Here is a 22444-nt window from a genome sequence, read left to right as displayed (position 1 = left end):
CAGAGTTAGCAGCACCCAAATGAGCAGTTTAAACTGGCGGTGGATGTTAGTGACATTGGTGTAGGAGCCGTGTTATTGCAAGAAGACGAACTTGGCCTCAGGAAGCCAGTGAGATATTTCTCAAGGAAATAAATCGTTGCTGTGGTGATATGCATGTGCACAGTAATATATATAGTTATCCATTAATGTATAGAGTATCTATACGACCTCCAACCAGCAGGTGGGCGATAGAGATCTACCATGTGACTCCAGAGATCAGGCAGTTGGTCAGACGTCGTACTAGAGGACAGTCTCATTAGATGTAGATCCAGGAGAATGCATTTATTCGTTACCGATTGTATTATAGTTCGTCAGTTATCTTTCCACATGTTCTTTCTGTTAATAAACTATCTTACTAGTCAAAGAACTAGATGTTCAGTGTGCATCTTTTTTTTAAATATAAATTTAGAGTACCCAATTCATTTTTTCCAATTAAGGGGCAATTTAGCGTGGCCAATCCACCTAGCCTGCACATCTTTGGGTTGTGGGAGCGAAAACCACGCAAATACGGGGAGAATGTGCAAACTCCACATGGACAGTGACCCACAGCCGGGATCGAACCTGGGACCTCGGCGCCGTGAGGCAGCAGTGCTAACCACTGCACCACCGTGCTTCCCCTGTGTGCATCTTTACCATGGCCACAAAACAAAACATAACAGTCGCCAACAGAAGTATTCGACCATTGAGAAAGAAACTTTAAGCCTAGTGTGCTATTGCATTTAACTTTAAAATCTTTATTGTGGCTGAGAGAGAAAACATCATTATGGATGCTTTATCCTGAGTATAAAAGAGATTTTGAGACCAAGGAGGCCAGTTTACATCTAACAGCCTGAGAGGCCTGTCCAAAACTCACAGCCGGAGGCTAGGCCCGCACCCAAGTCTTATAGCCAAGGCTCTGCAGAAACATTTTTAAAGACACAGTTTAAATATCTTCGCTCAGCCGGGAATATATGTTTCCCAGACTTGATTATCAGCCCTGTATTGTGTGATAACTATAAGCTAGATTTGACTGTTAGATTAATTAATTTGGATGTTGTTTGGGGAAAGGAGAATTCTGAAGGAGTTTGCGTCCTTGTTAAAGAGGCCGCTCCCCAACATATTGTCAATAGGGCCATACGGCAGGGCAAGGTTTAAAATAGGGGGAGGGGTAATTATGATGCGATCAGGCAAGAACTAGGGAGCATAAGATGGGAACAGAAACTGTCAGGGAAAGGCACAAATGAAAAGTGGAGCTTGTTCAAGGAACAAATACTGCGTGTCCTTGACAGGTATGTCCCTGTCAAGCAAATTTAACAACGTTTTGCCGTCAACTACTTTTTGTGGTAGCGAATTCGACAGATTCACCACTCTCTGGGTAAAGAAACTTCTCCTTACCTCAGTCCTAAAAGGTTTACCCCTTATCCTCAAACTATGACCCCTACTTCTGAACTTCCCACCATCGGGAACATTCTTTCTGAATCTACCCCGTTTTATCATGTTAGAAATTTGTACGTTTCTATGAGATCCTCTCTCACTCTTCTGTACTCCAATGAACACGATCCTAATCGATTTCATCTCTCCTCATTTAAGAGTCCCCCAATCCAGGAATCAGCCTGGTGAACCTTTGCTGCACTCACTCCACAGCAAGAACATTCTTCCTCAGATAAGGATATCAAAACTGCACACAATACTCCACGTGTGACCTCACCAGTGCCCTATACAATTTACAATGCAGGAAAACATCTCTTTCTATACTCAAATCCTCTCACTATGAAGGCCATCGTACCATTTGGCTTCTTTACTGCCTGCTGCACCTGCATGCTTACTTTCAGCAACTGATGCAGAAAGACACCAAGGTCTCGCTGAGTATCCATCTCTCTCAACTTACACCCATTCAAATAATAATCTGCCTTCCTATTTTTGCCACTGAAATGGATGACCTCACATTTATCCACATTATACTGCATCGGCCATGCATGTGCCCACTCACTCAGCCTGGCCAAATCCCGCTGAATCATCTCTGCATCCTCCTCACAGCTCACCCTCCCACCCAACTTTGTATCATCTGCAAATTTGAAGACAATACATTTACTTCCCTCATCCAAATCATTAAAATATAATGTGAACAGTTGGGGTCCCAGCACAGATCCCAGCGGTATCCCACTGGTCACTGCCTGCCAATCAGAAAGTATTCGACCATTGAGAAAGAGACTTTAAACCTTGTACTGGCAGTACAACATTTTGAGATTTATGTTGCTTCAAACCTATCACAGACAATCCTATTGTTGGACACAACCCTTCAAAATATCTAGATAAATTTTGAGGTTGGAACACTTGGTTATTCCAATGGAGTTCGCTATTGCATTTAACTTTAAAATCTTTAATGTGGCCGAGAGAGAAAAATTCATTATTCCATCATTTATTTCAACTTTTTGCTTCCTGTCTGCTAACCAGCTTTTTATCCATCTCAAGACACTACCCGTGATCCAATGCGCTTTAACATTACAAATTAATCTGCTATGTGAGATCTTGTTGAAAGCCTTCTGAAAGTCTAAATGAAGAACATCCACCTGTTCTCCCTGGTCAACTCTGCTAGTTACATCTTCAAAGAATTCTAGTAGATTTGTCAAGAACGATGTTCCTTTAGTAAATCCATGCTGACTTTGTCTGATTACACTACTGCTTTCCAAATGTTGTGTTATGAAATCCTTGATAATGGACTCCAGCAACTTCCCGATTACCAACGTTAAGCTCACTGGTCTATAGTTCCCTGCATTCTCTCTATCTCCTTTTTTGAATAGCAGGGTTACATTCGCTACCCTCCAATCTGTAGGAACTATTCCAGAGTACAAAGCATTTTGGAAAATGACCACCAATGGATCACCATGTACTGCAGAATAATACAATCAATGCTTTAGTACATTGACTTTAATTAGTGATGCGGCATTTTAGATATATATGTATATGTGTACATAATAATATATTTCCTCATTCTTTTAGAATAATATAGCAACGTAACAGTTTTAATACCATGGATGATGTTTTTCCACCATTAAGACATTACTTGAATCTTTGGAGTAGGAGTAAATACAAATAACTGAACTAAGTTACAGTTCTCATGCACTGCTGATCTGAGTGAATTATAGTCAATAAACAGTTGAGTTATATTGTAGGATGGACATAATTGCGATTCACATTCTCTGCCTGTTTCACGTCACATTGGATCGTTCAGGGACAATGGGTGCGATTCTCTGGAAAGATTTCTAAGTGTTGTAGCGAGCGGGAATTGCCGCCAACTTCCCGGAACTCGGCCCAGCGAGGCTGGCAACACTACCTAACATTAATTAGTCCACTTAAAGAGGCGCCATGAGCTTCTTGCGGCAAATGAAGGCTTGCCAGCCGATTCACTGGAACCGCGCTCGCCAAACCCCCGCTGCAAGGTCGAGCAGCAATTAAGCTGCATTTGCTCTGACAACCCCAGCCAGCTTGTAACATTTGCGCTGAGGAGAACAACCCCAAGATTTGGGGACGCTGATCTGGGGTGATTCCTAGACGCAGTGGAGGCCAGGAAGGATGTCCTGTTCCCCCGAGGGTCCCGGAGGGTTAGCCATGGGGCAGCCAGTGTTGCATGGGTAGGTGGCGGCAGCTGTGAGCGCCGGGAGTGTGACCAGGAGGACTGGTCTCCAATGCCGAAGAAAGGTCAATGACCAACATCAGACAGCACTAGTGAGTAGACACCAATACCCTCGCCCCCTGCCCCCCATCCGCCCTCACGGGACCATCCATCCCCCAACTTTCCATGCAACCCCCAACCCTCCCTCCACCCCCCTCCCCCTTCAACCCCCCTACACTCTCTTCACAGCCTGCCCTCCTTCCAACTGTGAACCACGCATGTGGCTAACAATACCCTCTCTATGTTTCCTCAGGAAAATCTCTCCCATAATCGGCGGGAGAGGGCCTAGACTGGTGGAGGTGTGCTAGACCCAATAATCCTCACCACCTTTGAGGAGTGTGCCCGGGAGATGACCGGTGTGACCGAGGACAGAACCCACGTGAGGGCAGGCAGACGCCGTAGAGGTGAGCAACCACTGGGCTCCACCCAGAGGAACTGTCACATGCGAGTTGTTAGCCCTACTGACTGATCCATCCCTACCAATGACCAATTGTTCACTGGTGATTGCATTATGTTCAGCACCATTCATTACTCCTCATATATTTAAGTCATCCACGCCCAAATGCAGTTACACCTGGACAATATCCAGGCTTGGGCTGACAAGCAACATTCATGCTGCATGAATGTCAAGCAATGACTATCTCCAACAAGAAAGAATTGAAACATCAACCTATTACTGAATGCCACACTGACAACATCCTTGAGGTCACCATTGACCAGAAACTCAACTGAACTAACCATATAAATATTGTGGCTACAAGAGAAGTTCAGAGTGGAGGAATCCTGCAGTGAGTAACTCACCTCCTGACTCTCCAAAGCCTATCCACCATCTAAAAGGCACAAGTCAAGAGTGATACAGAATATTCTCCACTTTCTTGGATGAGGCTTTACCTTTACACCATCCAGGAAAAAGAAGCCCACTTGTTTGGTACCCCATCCACAAATATTCACTCCCCCCATCACTGACAAACAGTGGTGGCAGTCTGTACCAACTACAAGGTGCACTGCAGCAACTCATAGATAGCACTTTCCACACCCAAAACCACTACAATCTAAAAGGATGAGTAAAGCAGACACATGGGAACACAACCATCTGGAGGTTCCCCCGCCGAAGACTGACTTGGAAATATATCATTGTTCCTTCATAGGTGCTACGTCAAAATCCTGGAACTCCCCCCGAACAGCACCATGGGAGCACCTACACCACATGCCCACCTTCTCAAGGGCAATTAGTGATGGTCAGTAAAGCTGGCCTTTCAATACCAATATTATTTGAAGAACAACAATAACTGTTCACTTCCATTAGATTCACTTTCATGACACCAATAATCATGTAGCAAAATTGCACCATAAGTATTGCAACTGGAAAATTACATAGTTAACTTTGTCTCAAGAACAGATGTGGTACTGTTGAATAATGAAGGACAGCTGGTACTTACTTGAAAACTGGACAGCAAACCCTGATTTGCTGATGAAGAAGTCTGTATCAAACTGAATTGTGATGAGGTTGAGGGTGCTGTGGATGTTGTCAGGAATAAGAGATCCACTGATTTCTTTCAGAAGCATCTCATTTTCAGGAGGGCCATCCCACACTCGTAAGATGTCGTGCGATGCCTCAGTGTCAAAAGCAAGAAACTGAAGGCTGCAAAATGGAAACAAAATAAAAACGCAACCTAATTTCATGAGATTGTTGCAGCTTTTAAAACATTACACAATCTAGTGTATATCAAGCCTGAGAGCACAGGATTTATAATCTGCTTTTGGTGGGCTTAATAATAGTAATCATACCTAGTGTCACAAGTAGGCTTACATTAACTCTGCAATGACGTTGCTGTGAAAATCCCAAGCACTCCTGCTCCTCCAAGCCTCACAAAATAGAAGTTCAACCTTTCCCTAATGGTAGCCATGCTGTGGAGATGCCGGCGTTGGACTGGGATGAGCACAGTTAGAAGTTTTACAACACCAGTCTTACTCCCACCTGAGGAAGGAGCAGTGCTCCGATAGCTAGTGATTTGAAACAAACCTGTTGGACTTTAACCTGGTGTTGTAAGACTTCTTACTGTGCTTTCCCTAATGGGTCTGTGTGAAACCAGCACTGATCCCTCAGAGGGAGCTAGCCATTCACTCACTACCTGATACAAATGAGATGAGTATGTACAACATAAGCCTCACCCATTTGCAAAACTAAAATTGCATTTGAGATCTTACAACTGGTTTAGGGCCATAATATGAACATTAAAGCAACCTTGCACTTGTTCCAGGCAAGGAGCTACTCATTCATTTTTAGAGTTGCCTGAAAATTGCATCAGTTGGGCCAACAATGTCGTCCATTTTAAATCGTCATCTACCCACTTCTTAAGTAGACAAACAGACAATGTGCAGCTCAAAATCATTTCACTGTCCTCTGGTGAGTGAAATAGAGCATTTTAATTCAAGCCTTTATATTGACACTCAGTTTTTTTTGAAGTTCAACTAATTTGAATTGAATTGTTGGTTGTAAGGTCTGCATTATTTAATTTTGCTTTTTGTTTAACCTGCCAAATAGCTATTAAAATAAGTTGGGGTTTTGATGTACCGTCAATTATCACGAGAAGAGAATGGTGAAACAATCGAGGCTTTATTGCACAAGATGTTGTGCCTCCCACTGCTGGAACCAGAATGGAATCAGTGCAGGAGAGCATTTTATACGCCGCCTGCTGGGCGGAGCCAGCAGGCAGGGATTTACCGTCGTACCTGTAATATACGGGCAGTGCCGTAATACATACAATATACCACTAGTGGTGTCTACCACAGGGTTATAAACAAATTACATTGCATTCTTCATATTTTCGTTTTCATTTTCACAGACTTGGGTTTTGCTGGCTCGACAAGCATTTTTTGCCCACCCCCTATTGCCCTGGAGAAGTGGTGGTGAGTGGCCAACTTGAACTTCTGCAGCAGTAAGATGTCGGGAGTCCAGAGATGTGCAGGTTAGGTGGGGTTACCGGGATAGGGCATGCTCAGTCAGAGAGTCGGCGTTGACTTGGTAGGCCAAATGGCCTCCTTCAGCACTGTAGGGATTCTATGGAAGTCCATGCGGCGTTGGTATACCCACTGTGCTACGAGAGAGGGTATTCCAGGATTTTGACCCAGCAACAGCAATATATTTCCAAGTCAGGATGGTGACTGACTTGGAGGGGAACTTCCAGGTGGTTGTTATCCCATGTATCTTCTGCTCTTGTCCTTCTGTACGGTAGTGGTTGTGGGTTTGGAAGGTGCTGCCGAAGGTGCTGCCGAAGGAGCCTTGGTGAGTTACTGCAGTGCGTCTTGCAGATGGTGCACATGCTGCCACTGGTCGTCAGTGGTGGAGGAAATGCATGTTTGTGGAAGGGACAGCAATCAAGCGGCTGCTTGGTCCTGGATGGTGTCAAGCTTCTTGAAAGTTGTTAGAGCTGCACTCATTCAGACCCTCTTGTGAGTGTTCGTGAAGGTGGCAATTAATGTTAATTTATGCAGAATTTGGGCTGTAAGGTCCACATGTTAGTAACAAGGTTGAAATAATCTAAACTTATTTTATTCAGGATCCTTATAGCTCACAGGGCGAGAAGAATTTCTGGATTTACACACAGAAATTACAAAGTCCTCGCCAAATATCAAATGCAAATGATTTTCAGTGCTTCATTTTCCAGATGAAAATTTTCTCATATTAAAATATGTCATGTGATTGTATTTCTTCGGGTTCCACATTTTCTACTCTAGCAAACAAACCAGGAAGTTACATTTTCCAGTTCCCATGCTTAATTCTCTGCCATCACATGTATCCTAGCGCAGCCTTTCAGCACCATTTTGATTATCATGTGGGAATATGAGAGTAACCCAGATTGCCAAAAGTAACAGCTCCAAAAGACTTCCAAAGTAAAATAGACACAAGGGAGAAACAATGTAGTGGAAAATCATTGATCCAACTTTATGGGAAACAGTGTAGAATAGTGCAAGAGGTGGACAATAGGGAAAAACAAATTAACTTATAAATGGTATGTAGTCACATCTAAATTAAAGTTAAAGATTTCAGGTTTATTTGACATGCAATAACATAAAATATTGTTGCTCATTGACTCAATTGTGTTCCAAAATAGGCTCCATTTATATTGAAGTGCATCACTTGAACTACAACTCTGATTTTGTTCCCTATTTGAGTTCATCTCTCACAAGCACATATTAATTGAGGTACCCTCAATAATGATGCTGAGAGATTAAACTGTAAAGAAGGCTTTATTAGACTAATAACTATGCTACAGCTATGGACGAGAGCTGACTGCTATACAGATCATGAGGCAGGCCTTTATGTATGGCTCCCAGATGGGCAGAGCCAGAGGCGGAGTCCCCAGTGTTCCAAGCCCGGTCTTAAAGGGGACATCACCTTACATGATGATAAGGCAGTAACCGTTCATCACATTCACCCCCTGTTTAAAAAGGAGTCCGGCGGGGGTGAAGTGCCATCATAGGTCCATCCGTCTCGGTGGCTGGATAGTCCTTCTCGACCTCCTCAATTCGGGCGGTGGTGCGGCGGGCAAAGCGGTCGGAGCTTCGGTCCGGGTCGGGGCAGAGGAACTAGGCAGGGCCGGGGGTAGCGGAGCCGGCGCCGGCGGGGTGTGTAAAGGGGGGACACAAGGGAGCTCACCAACGGGTGGTAGGGCTGGAAGGGGGTGTGTTGTAGGGGGCGACGGGTCCTGCAGGGGAGCGGCGCGGGAAGGGGCGTCTGTGGTGGAGGATCCAGCGGGCGCCAGATCCCGGAGGGAAACCGTATCTTGCCTGCCGTCGGAGTACTCCACGTAGGCGTAACTGGGGTTGGCGTGGAGCAGTCGGACCTTTTCAACTAGGGGGTCCGTTTTATGGCTCCTCGCGTGCCTCCGGAGAAGAACAGGTCCCGGAGCCATCAGCCAAGGTGGAAGCGAGACCCCGGAGGTAGACTTCCTGGGGAAGAGAAACAATCGGTCGTGAGGGGTCTCATTCGTGGCCGTGCAGAGGAGTGACCTAATGGAGTGTAGGGCATCGGGTAGGACCTCCTGCTAGCGGGTGGTTGGGAGATTTCTCGACCGCAGGGCCAGAAGGACAGCCTTCCACACGGTCGCGTTCTCCCTCTCCACCTGCCCGTTTCCCCGTGGGTTATAACTGGTCGTTCTGCTCGAGGCGATGCCTTTGCTGAGCAGATACTGACGCAGTTCATCGCTCATGAACGATGTACCCCGGTCGCTGTGGATATAAGCAGGGAAACCGAACAGGGTGAAGATGCTGTGCAGTGCCTTAATCACCGTGGCTGAGGTCATGTCGGTGCGGGGAATGGCGAATGGGAAACGGGAGAACTCATCGATCACGGTGAGGAAATAGGCATAACGGTTGGTGGACGGGAGGGGCCCCTTGAAGTCCACGTTCAGTCGCTCAAAGGGGCCCGAGGCCTTCACGAGCCGAACCTTGTCTGGCCGATAGAAGTGCGGTTTGCACTCCGCACAGACCTGGCAGGTCCTGACCATGGCCTTGACCTCCTTGGTTGAGTAAGGTAGGTTGCGGGACTTGATGAAATGGACGAGCCGGGTAACCCCCGGGTGGCAGAGGTCATTGTGGATGGCTTGCAGGCGGTCCTCCTGCGCGTTGGCGCATGTGCCGCGGGACAGGGCGTCTGGGGGCTCGTTGAGCTCCCCTGGACGATACTTGATATCGTACGAGTAGGTGGAGAGTTCGATCCTCCAGCTCAAAATTTTATCGTTTTTTATTTTGCCCTGTTGCGTGTTATCGAACATATAGGCGACCGACCGTTGGTCGGTGACGAGGGTAAACCTCCTACTGGCGAGGCAGTGTCTCCAGCACCGCACAGCCTCCGCAATGGCTTGTGCCTCCTTTTCGACTGCAGAGTGTCGAATCTCGGAGGCGGTGAGGGTTCGGGAGAAGAACGCTACTGGTCTGCCTCCTTGATTGAGGGTAGCAGCCAGGGCGATGTCTGATGCATCACTCTCTACCTGGAAAGGGATGGTTTCGTCCACCGCGTGCATGGCGGCCTTGATGATGTCGGCCTTGATGTGGTTGAAGGCCAATTGAGCCTCAGCCGAGAGGGAAAAAGTGGTGATCTTTAGGAGTGGGCGGGCTTTGTCCGCATACTCAGGGACCACTGGGCATAATAGGAGAAAAGCCCCAAGCACCGTTTGAGGGCCTTGAGGCTGTGGGGGAGAGGGAGTTCCTTAAGGGGGCGCATGCGGTCGGGGTCGGGACCTAGAACCCCGTCTTCCACGACATAGCCGAGGATGGCCAGCCGGGTGGTGTGGAAAACGCATTTGCCCTCGTTGTAGGTCAGGTTAAGGGCTCGGGCGGTCTCGAGGAACTTTTTGAGGTTAGCGTCATGGTCCTGCTGATCATGGCCGCAGATGGTGACATTGTCCAAGTACGGGTATGTAGCCCGCAAAACGTACTGGTCCACCATTTGGTCCATCGCCCTTTGAAAGACGGAGACCCCATTTGTGACACCAAAGGGGACCCTGAGGAAGTGGAGGAGCCGGCCGGCTGCTTCGAAGGCAGCATAGGGGCGGTCTTTTGGTCGGATGGGGAGCTGGTGGTCGGCAGATTTGAGGTCGACCGTGGAAAAGACTCGGTATTGGGCGATCCGATTTACCATTTCCGCGATGCGAGGAAGGGGGTACGCATCAAGCTGCGTGAATCGGTTTATGGTCTGGCTATAATCCACGACCATCCGTTTCTTCTCCCCGGACCGGACTACCACCACTTGCACTCTCCAAGGGCTGTTGCTAGCCTCGATGACCCCCTCTCCCAGTAAACGCTGGACCTCTGACTTGATAAAAGCCATATCTTGGGCACTGTAGCGCCGGCTCCTTGTGGCGACTGGCTTACAGTCGGGAGTGAGGTTAGCGAATAGCGAGGGGGTGCGACTTTCGGTGTCGCAAGGCAGCACACCGTGAGGGGGGGCATTGGTCCGTCGAACTTCAGTGTCAGGCTTCGGTGGCTGCACTGGAAATCCAGTCCGAGCAGCAGGGGGGCACAGAGGTGAGGGAGGATATAAAATTTGAAAAGGGTGTATTTGGCACCCTGGATCGAGAGATCCGCAATACAGTACCCCATAATTTTTACCGAGTGGGACCCAGATGCGAGGGCTATGGTTTGGGATGCGGGATGGGTGCATAGGGAGCAGCGCCTTACCGTTTCAGGGTGGATAAAGCTCTCCGTGCTCCCGGAGTCGAAGAGGCATGCAGTGTCGTGCCCGTTGACCTGGACCTGCATCATGGAGATCTGCAGGTGTTTTGGCCGAGTTTGATCGAGGGTGATCGCACCCAGTCGCGGGTAATCGGAGGCGTCAGCCGAATCGGATTCGTAAAATGGCCGCTGCCGTCGGTCGCACGTGTCGGGTCGAGAAGATGGCCGCCGACAAGATGGTCGCTCCCATGATTCGCACGAGGCTGATGACGCGTCAGAAGAGGGCGTGTCGGGTCGGTGCGCAGCAGCATTGCGAGGCCTGCGGGCCTGAGAACCTGATTTTCGGGCCGGCTGTTCTTTGTTTTTCTGGCCCCTGGGTCTGGTCAGGCAGACCCTCGCAAAGTGCCCTTTCTTCCCGCAGTTGCTGCAGGTCGCGCAGTGGGCTGGGCAGCGTGGGCGTGGGTGCTGGCCCTGCCCACAGAAGTAGCAAGGTGTGCCCCCATGGTGAGCGGGTAGCCGCGTGGCGCAGGCCTGTAATACGGGTGAGTCTGAGGAAGTCCGGGGGGGCTGGCAGAGTCCGCGGGGTACGTACCCAAGTTATGTCGGGCCACCTCCAGCGAGGAGGCGAGCGTTAGCGTCTCCTGGAGGTCTTTTGCCCCGTTTTCGAGCAGCCGCTGCCGGATGTAGGTCGAGCGGATTCCGGACACGAAAGCATCCCTGATGTGCAGGTTCATATGGACTTCCCCTGCCACATCCTGATGGTCACAGTCCCTGGCAAGCGCGGTGAGGTTTACAACAAACTCGTCGAGCGATTCCCCAGAGCGCTGCCGGCAGGTAGAGAGCAGATGCCGGGCGTGCACCTCATTGACGGGTTTGACAAACCGCTTGCGGAGCAACTCAATCGCTTCCTCATAAGTCGTCGCCTTTTCGAGCGGGGCGGAGATTCTGTGACTCACCCGGGCGTGGAGTAGACGCAGCTTGCGTGGCCCTAGGATGGGAGTCTCTGCGGTGTCCAGGTAGGCCTCGAAGCACCGCAGACAGTATTTTAAAATTTCCTTTGCCTCCGGCGATCGTGCTTCCAGATTGAGCTTTTCTGGTTTTAGGCCTGCGTCCATCCTGAATCTAGTTTAGTCTAATAAACAGAGGGTGGTGGTTGATGGGAAATGTTCAGAATGGAGTACAGTCACAAGTGGCGTACCACAAGGATCTGTTCTGGGGCCGTTGCTGTTTGTCATTTTTATCAATGACCTAGAGGAAGGCACAGAAGGGTGGGTGAGTAAATTTGCAGATGATACTAAAGTCGGTGGTGTTGTCGATAGTGTGGAAGGATGTAGCAGGTTACAGAGGGATATAGATAAGCTGCAGAGCTGGGCTGAGAGGTGGCAAATGGAGTTTAATGTAGAGAAGTGTGAGGTGATTCACTTTGGAAGGAATAACAGGAATGCAGAATATTTGGCTAATGGTAAAGTTCTTGAAAGTGTGGCTGAGCAGAGGGATCTAGGTGTCCATGTACATAGATCCCTGAAAGTTGCCACCCAGGTTGATAGGGTTGTGAAGAAGGCCTATGGAGTGTTGGCCTTTATTGGTAGAGGGATTGAGTTCCGGAGTCGAGAGGTCATGTTGCAGCTGTACAGAACTCTGGTACGGCCGCATTTGGAGTATTGCGTACAGTTCTGGTCACCGCATTATAGGAAGGACGTGGAGGCTTTGGAGCGGGTGCAGAGGAGATTTACCAGGATGTTGCCTGGTATGGAGGGAAAATCTTATGAGGAAAGGCTGATGGACTTGAGGTTGTTTTCGTTGGAGAGAAGAAGGTTAAGAGGAGACTTAATAGAGGCATACAAAATGATCAGGGGGTTGGATAGGGTGGACAGTGAGAGCCTTCTCCCGCGGATGGATATGGCTGGCACGAGGGGACATAACTTTAAACTGAGGGGTAATAGATATAGGACAGAGGTCAGAGGTAGGTTCTTTATGCAAAGAGTAGTGAGGCCGTGGAATGCCCTACCTGCTACAGTAGTGAACTCGCCAACATTGAGTGCATTTAAAAGTTTATTGGATAAACATATGGATGATAATGGCATAGTGTAGGTTAGATGGCTTTTGTTTCGGTGCAACATCGTGGGCCGAAGGGCCTGTACTGCGCTGTATTGTTCTATGTTCTATGTTCTATGTTCTATAAATTGAGGTACCCTCAATAATGACGCTTAGAGATTAAACTGTAAAGAAGGCTTTATTAGACTAATAACTATGCTACAGCTATGGACGAGAGCTGACTGCTATACAGACCATGAGGCAGGCCTTTATCTATGGCTCCCAGATGGGCGGAGCCAGAGGCGGAGTCCCCAGGGTTCCAAGCCCGGTCTTAAAGGGGACATCACCTTACATGATAAGGCAGTAACCGTTCATCACATTAATGTTTCATGGAATGGATAGGTTGTCAACCTTTATACCAGTCCGATTGAAAACATCACTAAAGCAAGCCATCAGAAGGCCAACTTAGACCTCAGTGTAATCTCTTAAAACACAGCTCTCATGACAATATGTACTGAATTTTCACTTCTGGGTCAGGAGTACAGATCCAGGACAGTTCCTGGCTCTACAAACCTGACCCAGGAAAACATAGCCCAGAAGTTGAGCTCTTAATTCTAGGGGAAAGGGTTGCTGGGAGATGAGCTTGACAACTCCAGAACCAGTTCAGCAAATTAACACTCAAAACGTATTATGTCCTAATTGTTTTTCTCTATTGAGGTGGCTTGACAAATAGTTTCATTACAGGTGATCAGCTAATGAAATTGGGACTGAATTCACTCCAGTGGTGCAGAGGCTGCCAGGTGTGGAGCCCAGTTGGGCAGAAGGCTCGTCTCCATGCACCGGCATTGTACTGAAGTTTAAAAAAAAATAATAAAACATTAAATATCCCTCAAGCCTTCCTCCTCACTTCCCCTGGCCGACCACACACTACTCATGCCACATCCCGGCAAACCCATGCCACCTCATACTCTGTACCCACCTCTAATGGCCCTTCACACCCTAATGCCAACCTATGCCCCTCTGCCCACCCCCATGAAGCCTCATACCCTCCATGTCAACATGTGGCCCTGCACTTAGCCTCCATGGCCCTTTATAGTCCGTGTCCAGTTAGTGTCAACTTACGCCAACACATATCCCCCAGTCCATCCATGACCAGAGGCAGCGGCTGATTTCTATATGCAGTTGCCTTTGTGAAACACACGTGCAAAATTCATGACATGGGTCCATTCCTGCTCCTGCGAAAGTAATAGGTATCATGTTTGGGGGTGGGACTTCAGATTTCTGGCATTGTCCACTATTTTCACGAGAATGGAGAGATCCTCCATCATTATGAAAAGCCAGGCCTACATTTCCTTCTGCATGTAAAATGTATTTATACAATATATAAAAGTGAGGAGGTTCCAGCATGCATATTATGAGCATACAATAGGTTCGAGTTCAGCAAATTAACACTCAAAGCCTATTATGTCCAAATTGTTTTTCTCTTTTGAGGTGGCTTGGCAAATAGTTTCATTGCAGATGATAAGCTAATGAAATTGGGACTGAATACACTCCAGTGGTGCTCAACAATAGAAAAATGTATAATGGTGAACTGAACATCTAAACACCATATTATGAAATATGTGTAAACTCAATTACTCACCAGAGTAATTCTTAAAACGAATTGTTGAAATGCATAAAAGATAACTAGTTACTAAACCATTTCAGATATAATTAATTCAATTTTATAACACTGATCTTTTTGAATTCTGGAAGCTTTTTAAAATGTCACAAGTAGGCTTCAAATGAAGTTACTGTGAAAAGCTCCTAGTTGATATATTCCGGCGCCTGTTCGGGGAGGCAGGTACCGGAAATGAACCCACACTGCTGGCCTGCCTTGGTCTGCTTTAAAAGCTAGTTATTTAGCCCACTGTACTAAACCAGCCCCTGTAAAATGCAAACATTTCAAAGAATTATGGTGCATGAAACATGAATCGTCCAAGTAACACATATCCATAACTGCTTTTTATAGAATAATTCTTGCGCAATATTTTCATTGACATTGCAATAGTACCTGATAATATTTCCTGGATCCATTTTGATTGTCCAGATGCAGCGGAGATTATTGTCATAAGGAAAAGGGTAACCAGGCGACAGGATCCTTCCAGATGATTCACCTTTAAACTGGCCTCCACATTCAGCTGATAGGGGAATAATATCATATCAGATAACTTTTTGGCAACTGTGACAGATTGTGATTTTTGGTCATTCTTTTTGCACAGCAAGGTTTTTTTTTCCAAAAGCAAAGTGTATTTAAACAAGTTCTTTATTTAATTACCCTGGGTTGATGCTCAACATATACTTCATGCTCACCATGTTGGGAAGTCACTGGTCCTGGTGCTTGGCAGAGGTTATCTGTCATAGCTCCCTATCCCACCCAGGGAACCCACGGCAGGTGTTTCGCCATTGGCAGAACTGGAAGATCCCACTTGCTGAGAAGGCCAAAAAATCCCACCCGGTTTCTCTCTTCTCAGATGCTGTCAGACTGGCTGAGTATTTCCAAGCATTTTCTGTTTTAATTTCATTCTTTGTTGATGTTGTGAATATATCTAACAAATTTAATCCATAATACTCTGGGCTCACAAGCTACTGTTTTTGTTTAAATCTTTATTAGAGCTCCATTCGTGTGAAGCAAGCCCCTTGTTATTATAACAGCTGACCGTCCATCTAGGACATTTATTCCTTATGAGCTAATGAACCATTTCCTTTTCAATGAATTGTTTGCGTTCCTTCACTGCGCAAACTCAATTAATTATGAAACATCCTAAAAACTGAATGACAATTTCAAAACATTTTTCTTCGTGGTCAGAAAGAATAATTAGTCAAATTATTTTTCCATTGCCAACAGCAGTGAATCCAGTTGTGTGACTACCGACATTGTTATATTAACGGAGAAAATGTCCAAGGGAAAATAAAGATTATTCTATGACCTTAAATATCAAAAAAATGCAAAGGCATGAACTATGCCAAAGAATAATAACAGACTATCTGAAATATTTCTGCCTTGCTAAATTGCTGAAAAATATGATGTTGATGTATTAAATCAACATATGTTATTTAGCAGCATTTGCAATCATACACCAGCTCCGTTAGTCAGCATTTTTAATTTCATTAACATTCATGCATTTAATAATGATGGCCCCACTCATTCTCGCTGCGGCACAAACATATTATGCATATTTTGTTCATTAATTTCCTCCCCTCTTAATTTTCCTTAAAGATGTCTCTATCTCATTCTACCACATGCAGTTCATTCCCACCTGATTGAGACAGAAATTTTTATGAAGATTTATGCCGGTACTGAACCATAATTGACCAATAAGGGGCCTCATGGGTTACACCTTTTTCATCCTGTGCATGGCAAACATCTCAGCTTTGCACAGTCCCTCTTCAGCCACTAAGGTTGCGTTCAATAGCTAACCATGTGAGTATTCTGTCGGAATTTGCTACAGTCATAAATTCACTGCATTACATTGCATTTGAAGTAAACCGGCTTTTTTCAATAGAAAATGTCTTGATAGGTGCCTCATCTGCTGTTCAAGCTGTGCAGTTCAATGCACAAACAGATAATGAGTGCAATCACAGCTGTGGGACACAGAGTACAGATCTGATTACAGTATCATACAATTTATTAAACAGAAAGCATCATACATCTATATTTATGACTTCTACCTGGCACTTGCAACCTTTAATGCTTTAATGGAAGAGTAGAAATATGTTTGGATTCAAATCTACATGTTTCAGGGACAAGATTTCTGCTAAGAGATTACACCACGGGCGAAATTCTCCGGAAACGGCGCGATGTCCGCCGACTGGTGCCCAAAACGGCGCAAATCAGTCGGGCATCGCGCCACCCCAAAGGTGCGGAATGCTCCGCATCTTCGGGGGCCGAGCCCCAACCTTAAGGGGCTAGTTCGGCGCCGGACGAATTTCCGCCCCGCCAGCTGGCGGAAAAGGCCTTTGGTGCCCCGCCAGCTGGCACGGAAATGACATCTCCGGGCGGCGCATGCGCGGGAGCGTCAGCGGCCGCTGACGGCATTCCCGCGCATGCGCAGTGGAGGGAGTCACTTCTGCCTCCGCCATGGTGGAGACCGTGGCGGAGGCGGAAGGGAAAGAGTGCCCCCATGGCACAGGCCCGCCCGCGGATCGTTGGGCCCCGATCGCGGGCCAGGCCATCGTGGGGGCACCCCCCGGGGCCAGATCGCCCCGCGCCCCCCCCAGGACCCCGGAGCCCGCCCGCGCCGCCTTGTCCCGCCAATAAGGTAGGTGGTTTAATCTACGCCGGCGGGACAGGCATTTTAGCGGCGGGACTTAGGCCCATCCGGGCCGGAGAATCGCGCGGGGGGCCCGCCAACCGGTGCAGCGCGATTGTCGCCCCCGCCGAATCTCCGGTGCCGGAGACTTCGGCAACCGGCGGGGGCGGGATTCACGCCAGCCCCCGGCGATTCTCCGACCTGGCGGGGGGTCGGAGAATCTCGCCCCACAACATTAAAGGGACAATTGTCATTAAATATTAAATACAATATACTACGATGTTTTATTTCAGACTTCAGTGAAATAAACATCACTCTGCAGCGATAGATTGATTTTTCATTCTCGATCTTCATTTTTAAAACAGAAGATGCTGGAAGAACTTCAGCAGGTCTGGCAGCATATGTGGAGATGGAAACAAAGATTGGAATTTTCCCAAGCCCCCATTGGGGTGGGGGACAGTTGGGGGGCTGCGGTGTTTGATGGCGGGCACGATAAGAGACTATGGTGGGAGGTACAGAAATGGGTTTCATGCTGGTGCGAATTTAGAATGGGATCCTCCGCTGGTTACAGCCATGGCCATTCAGAAAACCCATCCGAGGCTGGCCTGAAGTTCATCTGCATTCCATTAATGGGATGCAGATGAAGGCTCAGCACCCCACATCAGACTGCCTGAGGTTTTGACAGGAAATCACATTGACGTGAAACACGTTTGGAGAAATGTGGCACGCAGATATTGGTACTCATCTGAACTATGTCTGGGATGCCTCTGGAGCTTAGGATGGAGTTCGCCTGCAAACCTGCAACCTGGAACACCACAGCAGTGGGCCAAGGGTGCATCTGCAGGTGGACTTTCTAGATTCTACGTCCTAGAGGGGGGTCCATCTTCCAGCCGCAGCATGCTCTTGGAGATCTATCTTCATTTTCAGAAGGTCCACCTTCTTCCCTCAATGGCGGTCAGTGATGTTTGATGCCTTTTCAATACGGCGCCCAGACACAATGGCACCATCCAGGCTTGCCCCGTCACAGAATACGGTGTAAAACACCTGGGTGGGTAATCAATGAGGTTGGGGTCGGAATATTTGGTGTGTTTTCCTGCCAGCTGGCAGCGGTAAGCAGGCCATGTTCCCCCCATCTGCCACGGTACTGAGTCTCAAAATAGGAGAATTCCGTCAGAGATAACGTTTCGAGTCCATATGACTTCTGCAGATTTCACTTGTTCATTTAAATACCTGAGCTCTGATGTCCTGCCAAAATGTATCCAGGTAATATGTCACAACTGATGTGTTGGGTATGCCGGGTCTGCGAGGACTGCGTTTACTGCAGCAGTGGGAGAGACAGGCTTCCAACACTTGAAGAAATGCAACTCGATTTTATTGAACTCTTAACTATCATACATACTTTAACTGTGGGTTTACACTATGCTGACTTGACTGGAGACCTGAGGCTAACCTGACCAGACGATCTTACTACCACATGTTCTAGTTGCTGCTCACTGGCTCTGACTGTCTCAGAGGCTGGATCCCAAGAGAGCGGGAAAACTAGTGCCCTCTGGCTTTATAGTGGTAGTGTCCTGTCTGGTGATTGGCTGCTGTGTTCTGTGTGTTCACTTGTCATCCTGTGTGTCAATCATTGCCTGTCTGTGCACCATCATATACCTGTGTGTATATTATGACATCTCCCCCCCGTTATTTTATACTAATTTTTAAAAATGTGTGTAGGTCAATAAATAGTGAGTGTGTGTGTGTACAGGAGCCTGACTATACACAAAGTATGTTAACGCATTTACATGGGAAGGTGCCTAGTGCAGATAGAGGGCAGATAATAAATTAGGAAGAAACAATATGTACAGATGTGTAAACGGATCACAAGGTAATGCAACATTCAGTCTATAAATCCAGTCTTTGTGGCGGGTGACAAATTCTGGTTGACCGCCTCAAGCGTGGTCAGGGGCCGCATGCACTTGAAAGGGCGGAACTGCCTCCAATGTAGAGGTAGGTAAAAGAACTGGCAGATTGGTGGCCTCGTGGAAGGGCGCATTCTGAGGAACCAGCATGCGAGGCGGGACGTCACGTTCAGGTGGCTGGCGTGGAAGTAGTCGCAGTGCCCGCCTTTTATGCCGAAGAAAGGAGCCATCATGCATGCGAACGAGGAATGATCTCGGGGCCACTTGCTTAACCACCACAGCTGTGGCAGACCAACCACCGTCAGTTAGCTGAACACAAACTCAGTCAGCAGGAGCCAGAGCAGGGAGATCTGTGGCGTCGTACGCCGACTTGCATTGAGCCCGAGACTGTTGCATCCTCTGCAGGACCGGAAAATTGTCAAGGTCTGGGATGTGGATAGCAGGCACCGTCGTCTGAAGTGTGCGGTTCATTAGCAGCTGTGCTGGGGACAGGCCAGCGGACAAAGGAGTCGCCCGGTAGGCTAACAGCGGCAGGTTAAAATCCGAACCCGCGTCAGCAGCTTTGTACAACAGTCTTTTAACAATGTGGACCCCCTTTTCAGCCTTCCCATTCGACTGGGGGTGGTGGGGGCTTGAAGTGACGTGCTTAAAATTGTACAGCCGGGCAAAATTCGTCCACTCCTGGCTGAAGAAACAAGGGCCATTATCAGTCATAACTGAAAGTGGAATGCCATGACGGGCAAAAGTCTCTTTGCATGCCTTGATGACTGTTGCTGATGTGAGGTCAGTCAGTCTGACCACCTCGGGGTAGTTGGAAAAGTAGTCCACGAGGAGGACATAGAGGGACATAGGTCTTTTGCATGAAAGAGGTCAATACCAACTTTGGACCATGGGGAGGACACCAGATCATGCGGCTGTAGAGTCTCTTTGGGCTGAGCCGGCTGGAACCTTTGACACGTTGGGCAATTGAGGACCCTGTTGGCGATATCCTGACTGATGCCTGGCCAATATACTGCCTCTCGGGCTTGATGGCGACACTTTGCGTCCCCCAGGTGACCCTCGTGGATTGACCGAGGACCAGCTCTCGCATGCTCTGTGGGATTACTATCCTGTCCAGCTTCATTAATATGCTGTCCACTACCGCTAGATCGTCCTCTATATTATAAAACTGGGGGCACTGCCCCTTTTGCCAACCATCCGTGAGATGTCGCATCACCCGCTGGAGAAAAGGATCCCTGGCCACCTCCTGACGAATTTGCACGACTCTTTCATCAGTGGCCGTGAAGTTGGATGCACAAAACTTCACCTGAGCGTCTATCTTACAGACAAAGTCCGACTGCTCACACGGCGTGGTGATGGATCGAGAGAGTGCGTCGGCCACAATGAGCTCTTTGCCCGGGATGTAGACCAGGTCAAAATCGTAGCGGCGGAATTTGAGGAGGATACATTGTAGCCGTGGCGTCATATCATGGAGGTCTTTTTGGATGATGTGAACCAATGGCCTGCGGTCTGACTCGACCGTGAATTTGGGGAGTCCATACACGTAATCATGGAATTTGTCAATCCTTGTGAGGAGGCCAGGCATTCTTTTTCAATCTGAGCATATTGTTGCTCAGTAGGTATCATGGCTCCAGAGGCATATGCGACTGGGGCCCAGGAGGAGGATTCGTCCCGCTGGAGGAGTACTGCCCCAATGCCAGCCTGGCTCGCATCGGTGGAGATCTTCGTCTCCTTGGCGGAGTCGAAAAATGCCAGTACCGGGGCCTTGGTGAATTTCGCCCTGAGCTCACGCCACTCTTGCTCATGAGCGGGGAGCCACTGGAAGTCCGTAGTTTTTTTGACAAGATTGCGGCGAGCTGTGGTGTGTGATGCAAGGTTGGGGATAAACTTCCCAAGGAAATTGACCATTCCTAGGAAGCGGAGGACCGCCTTCTTGTCCTCCGGGGTCTTCATGACGTTGATCGCCAACACCTTATCTGCATCTGGCTGCACACCGAACTGCAAAATATGGTCGCCAAGGAACTTTATTTCTGCTTGACCAAACGAGCATTTGGCTCTATTGAGTCGGGGGCCATGCTCGTGGACCCTGTGGAACACTCGCTTGAGGCGATCGATCTGCTCCTGAGGAGTTGTGGACCAGATAATAATATCATCGACGTACACTCGCACCCCCTCGATGCCCTCCATCTGCGGTGGAACACGTCCGAGGCGGAGATGATGCCAAAGGGCATCCGGTTGTAACAGTAGCGACCGAACGGGGTGTTAAATGTACACAACTTTCGAATGGACGCGTCCAGCTGTATTTGCCAAAACCCCTTGGAGGCATCCAGCTTCGTGAAAAGCTTGGCGTGTGCCATTTCGCTGGTGAGCTCTCCTCGTTTATGTATAGGGTTATGTTCCCTCATGATGTTCTGGTTCAAATCTTTGGGGTCGATGCAAATGCGAAGTTCCCCTGACGTTTGTTTGACACAGACCATGAAGCTAATCCAGTCCGTGGGTTCAGTGACCTTAGAAATGACGCCCTGGTCCTGGAGGTCTTGCAGCTGCTGCTTGAGGCGGTCCTTGTGGGGTGCCGGCACCCAACGCAGTGTATGAACCACAGGTGTGGCATTCGGCTCCAGCAGTATCTTGTATCGGTAAGGTAGTGTACTCATACCTTCGAAGACGCTGTGGTATTGTGCTATGATGTCATCTAATTGGGCTTGTAAGTTGACATCTGGCGAGACCGTTGCCTCTGCGGAGGACATGGTGTGAACCTGATGCACAAGATTCAGGATTTTGCAGGCCCGAGCACCGAGCAGAGACGCTCTGTTGGTTCTTACAATTTCAAAACGCAGGGTTGCTTTTGAAGAACGATGGGATACCGCAAGCTGGCATGAGCCACTGGCAGCATTGGCATTGCCATTGTAGTCGAGGAGCTGGCAGGCCGGTGGAAGAAGGCTTTGCTTGATGTGGATGGTGTCAAGGTCAGACTTTGAAATGAGGTTCGCTGAAGCGCCGGTGTCAAGCCTGAAGCGTATGCGAGCCTCGATGACCGTAAGGGTGGCACACCACTCGTCGTCTGGATCAATGCTTATCTCTGGGAGTTGTTTCACCTTGTTTGCTGAAAGCATCGTATGCTTGGTGATGATGCCCACCTGAAATGGGGATGTGAGGCGCTTGGTGTCGGAATCTGGAACCATGTCGGAGTCAGAGTCTGCAACGGGTTTCTGTACTGACTGGACGTTTCTGCACTGCGACTGGGATGGCTGTGTATTGGGCAGTTGAACAGATCTGCACAGGGCTGCGTAGTGGCCAAGCTTGCCACACTGGAGACAGCGTCGAGATTCCGCTTTAAATGGGTTGTT

At 48.2% G+C, this 22444-nt stretch overlaps 1 protein-coding gene across 2 annotated transcripts in view; it reads right to left on the bottom strand.

Moving 5' to 3' along the window:
* The window catches only part of csmd3b (CUB and Sushi multiple domains 3b), a 2718576-nt gene that overhangs the window by 447922 nt on the left and 2248210 nt on the right, over positions 1-22444 (bottom strand). For both annotated transcript variants that reach the window (XM_072467431.1, XM_072467430.1), the window contains 2 exons: positions 14955-15081; positions 5131-5333 (listed from right to left, as the gene is read on the bottom strand). In XM_072467431.1, the coding sequence (XP_072323532.1) occupies positions 5131-5333; positions 14955-15081 (330 nt within the window). The remainder of the gene's footprint in view (positions 1-5130; positions 5334-14954; positions 15082-22444) is intronic.

The sequence above is a fragment of the Scyliorhinus torazame genome, chromosome 11, assembly GCF_047496885.1.
Source record: "Scyliorhinus torazame isolate Kashiwa2021f chromosome 11, sScyTor2.1, whole genome shotgun sequence".
In the NCBI taxonomy this organism is placed as follows: domain Eukaryota; kingdom Metazoa; phylum Chordata; class Chondrichthyes; order Carcharhiniformes; family Scyliorhinidae; genus Scyliorhinus; species Scyliorhinus torazame.
Note: the sequence above shows the minus strand (reverse complement) of the source record. Positions and strands in the feature narration are given on the sequence as shown.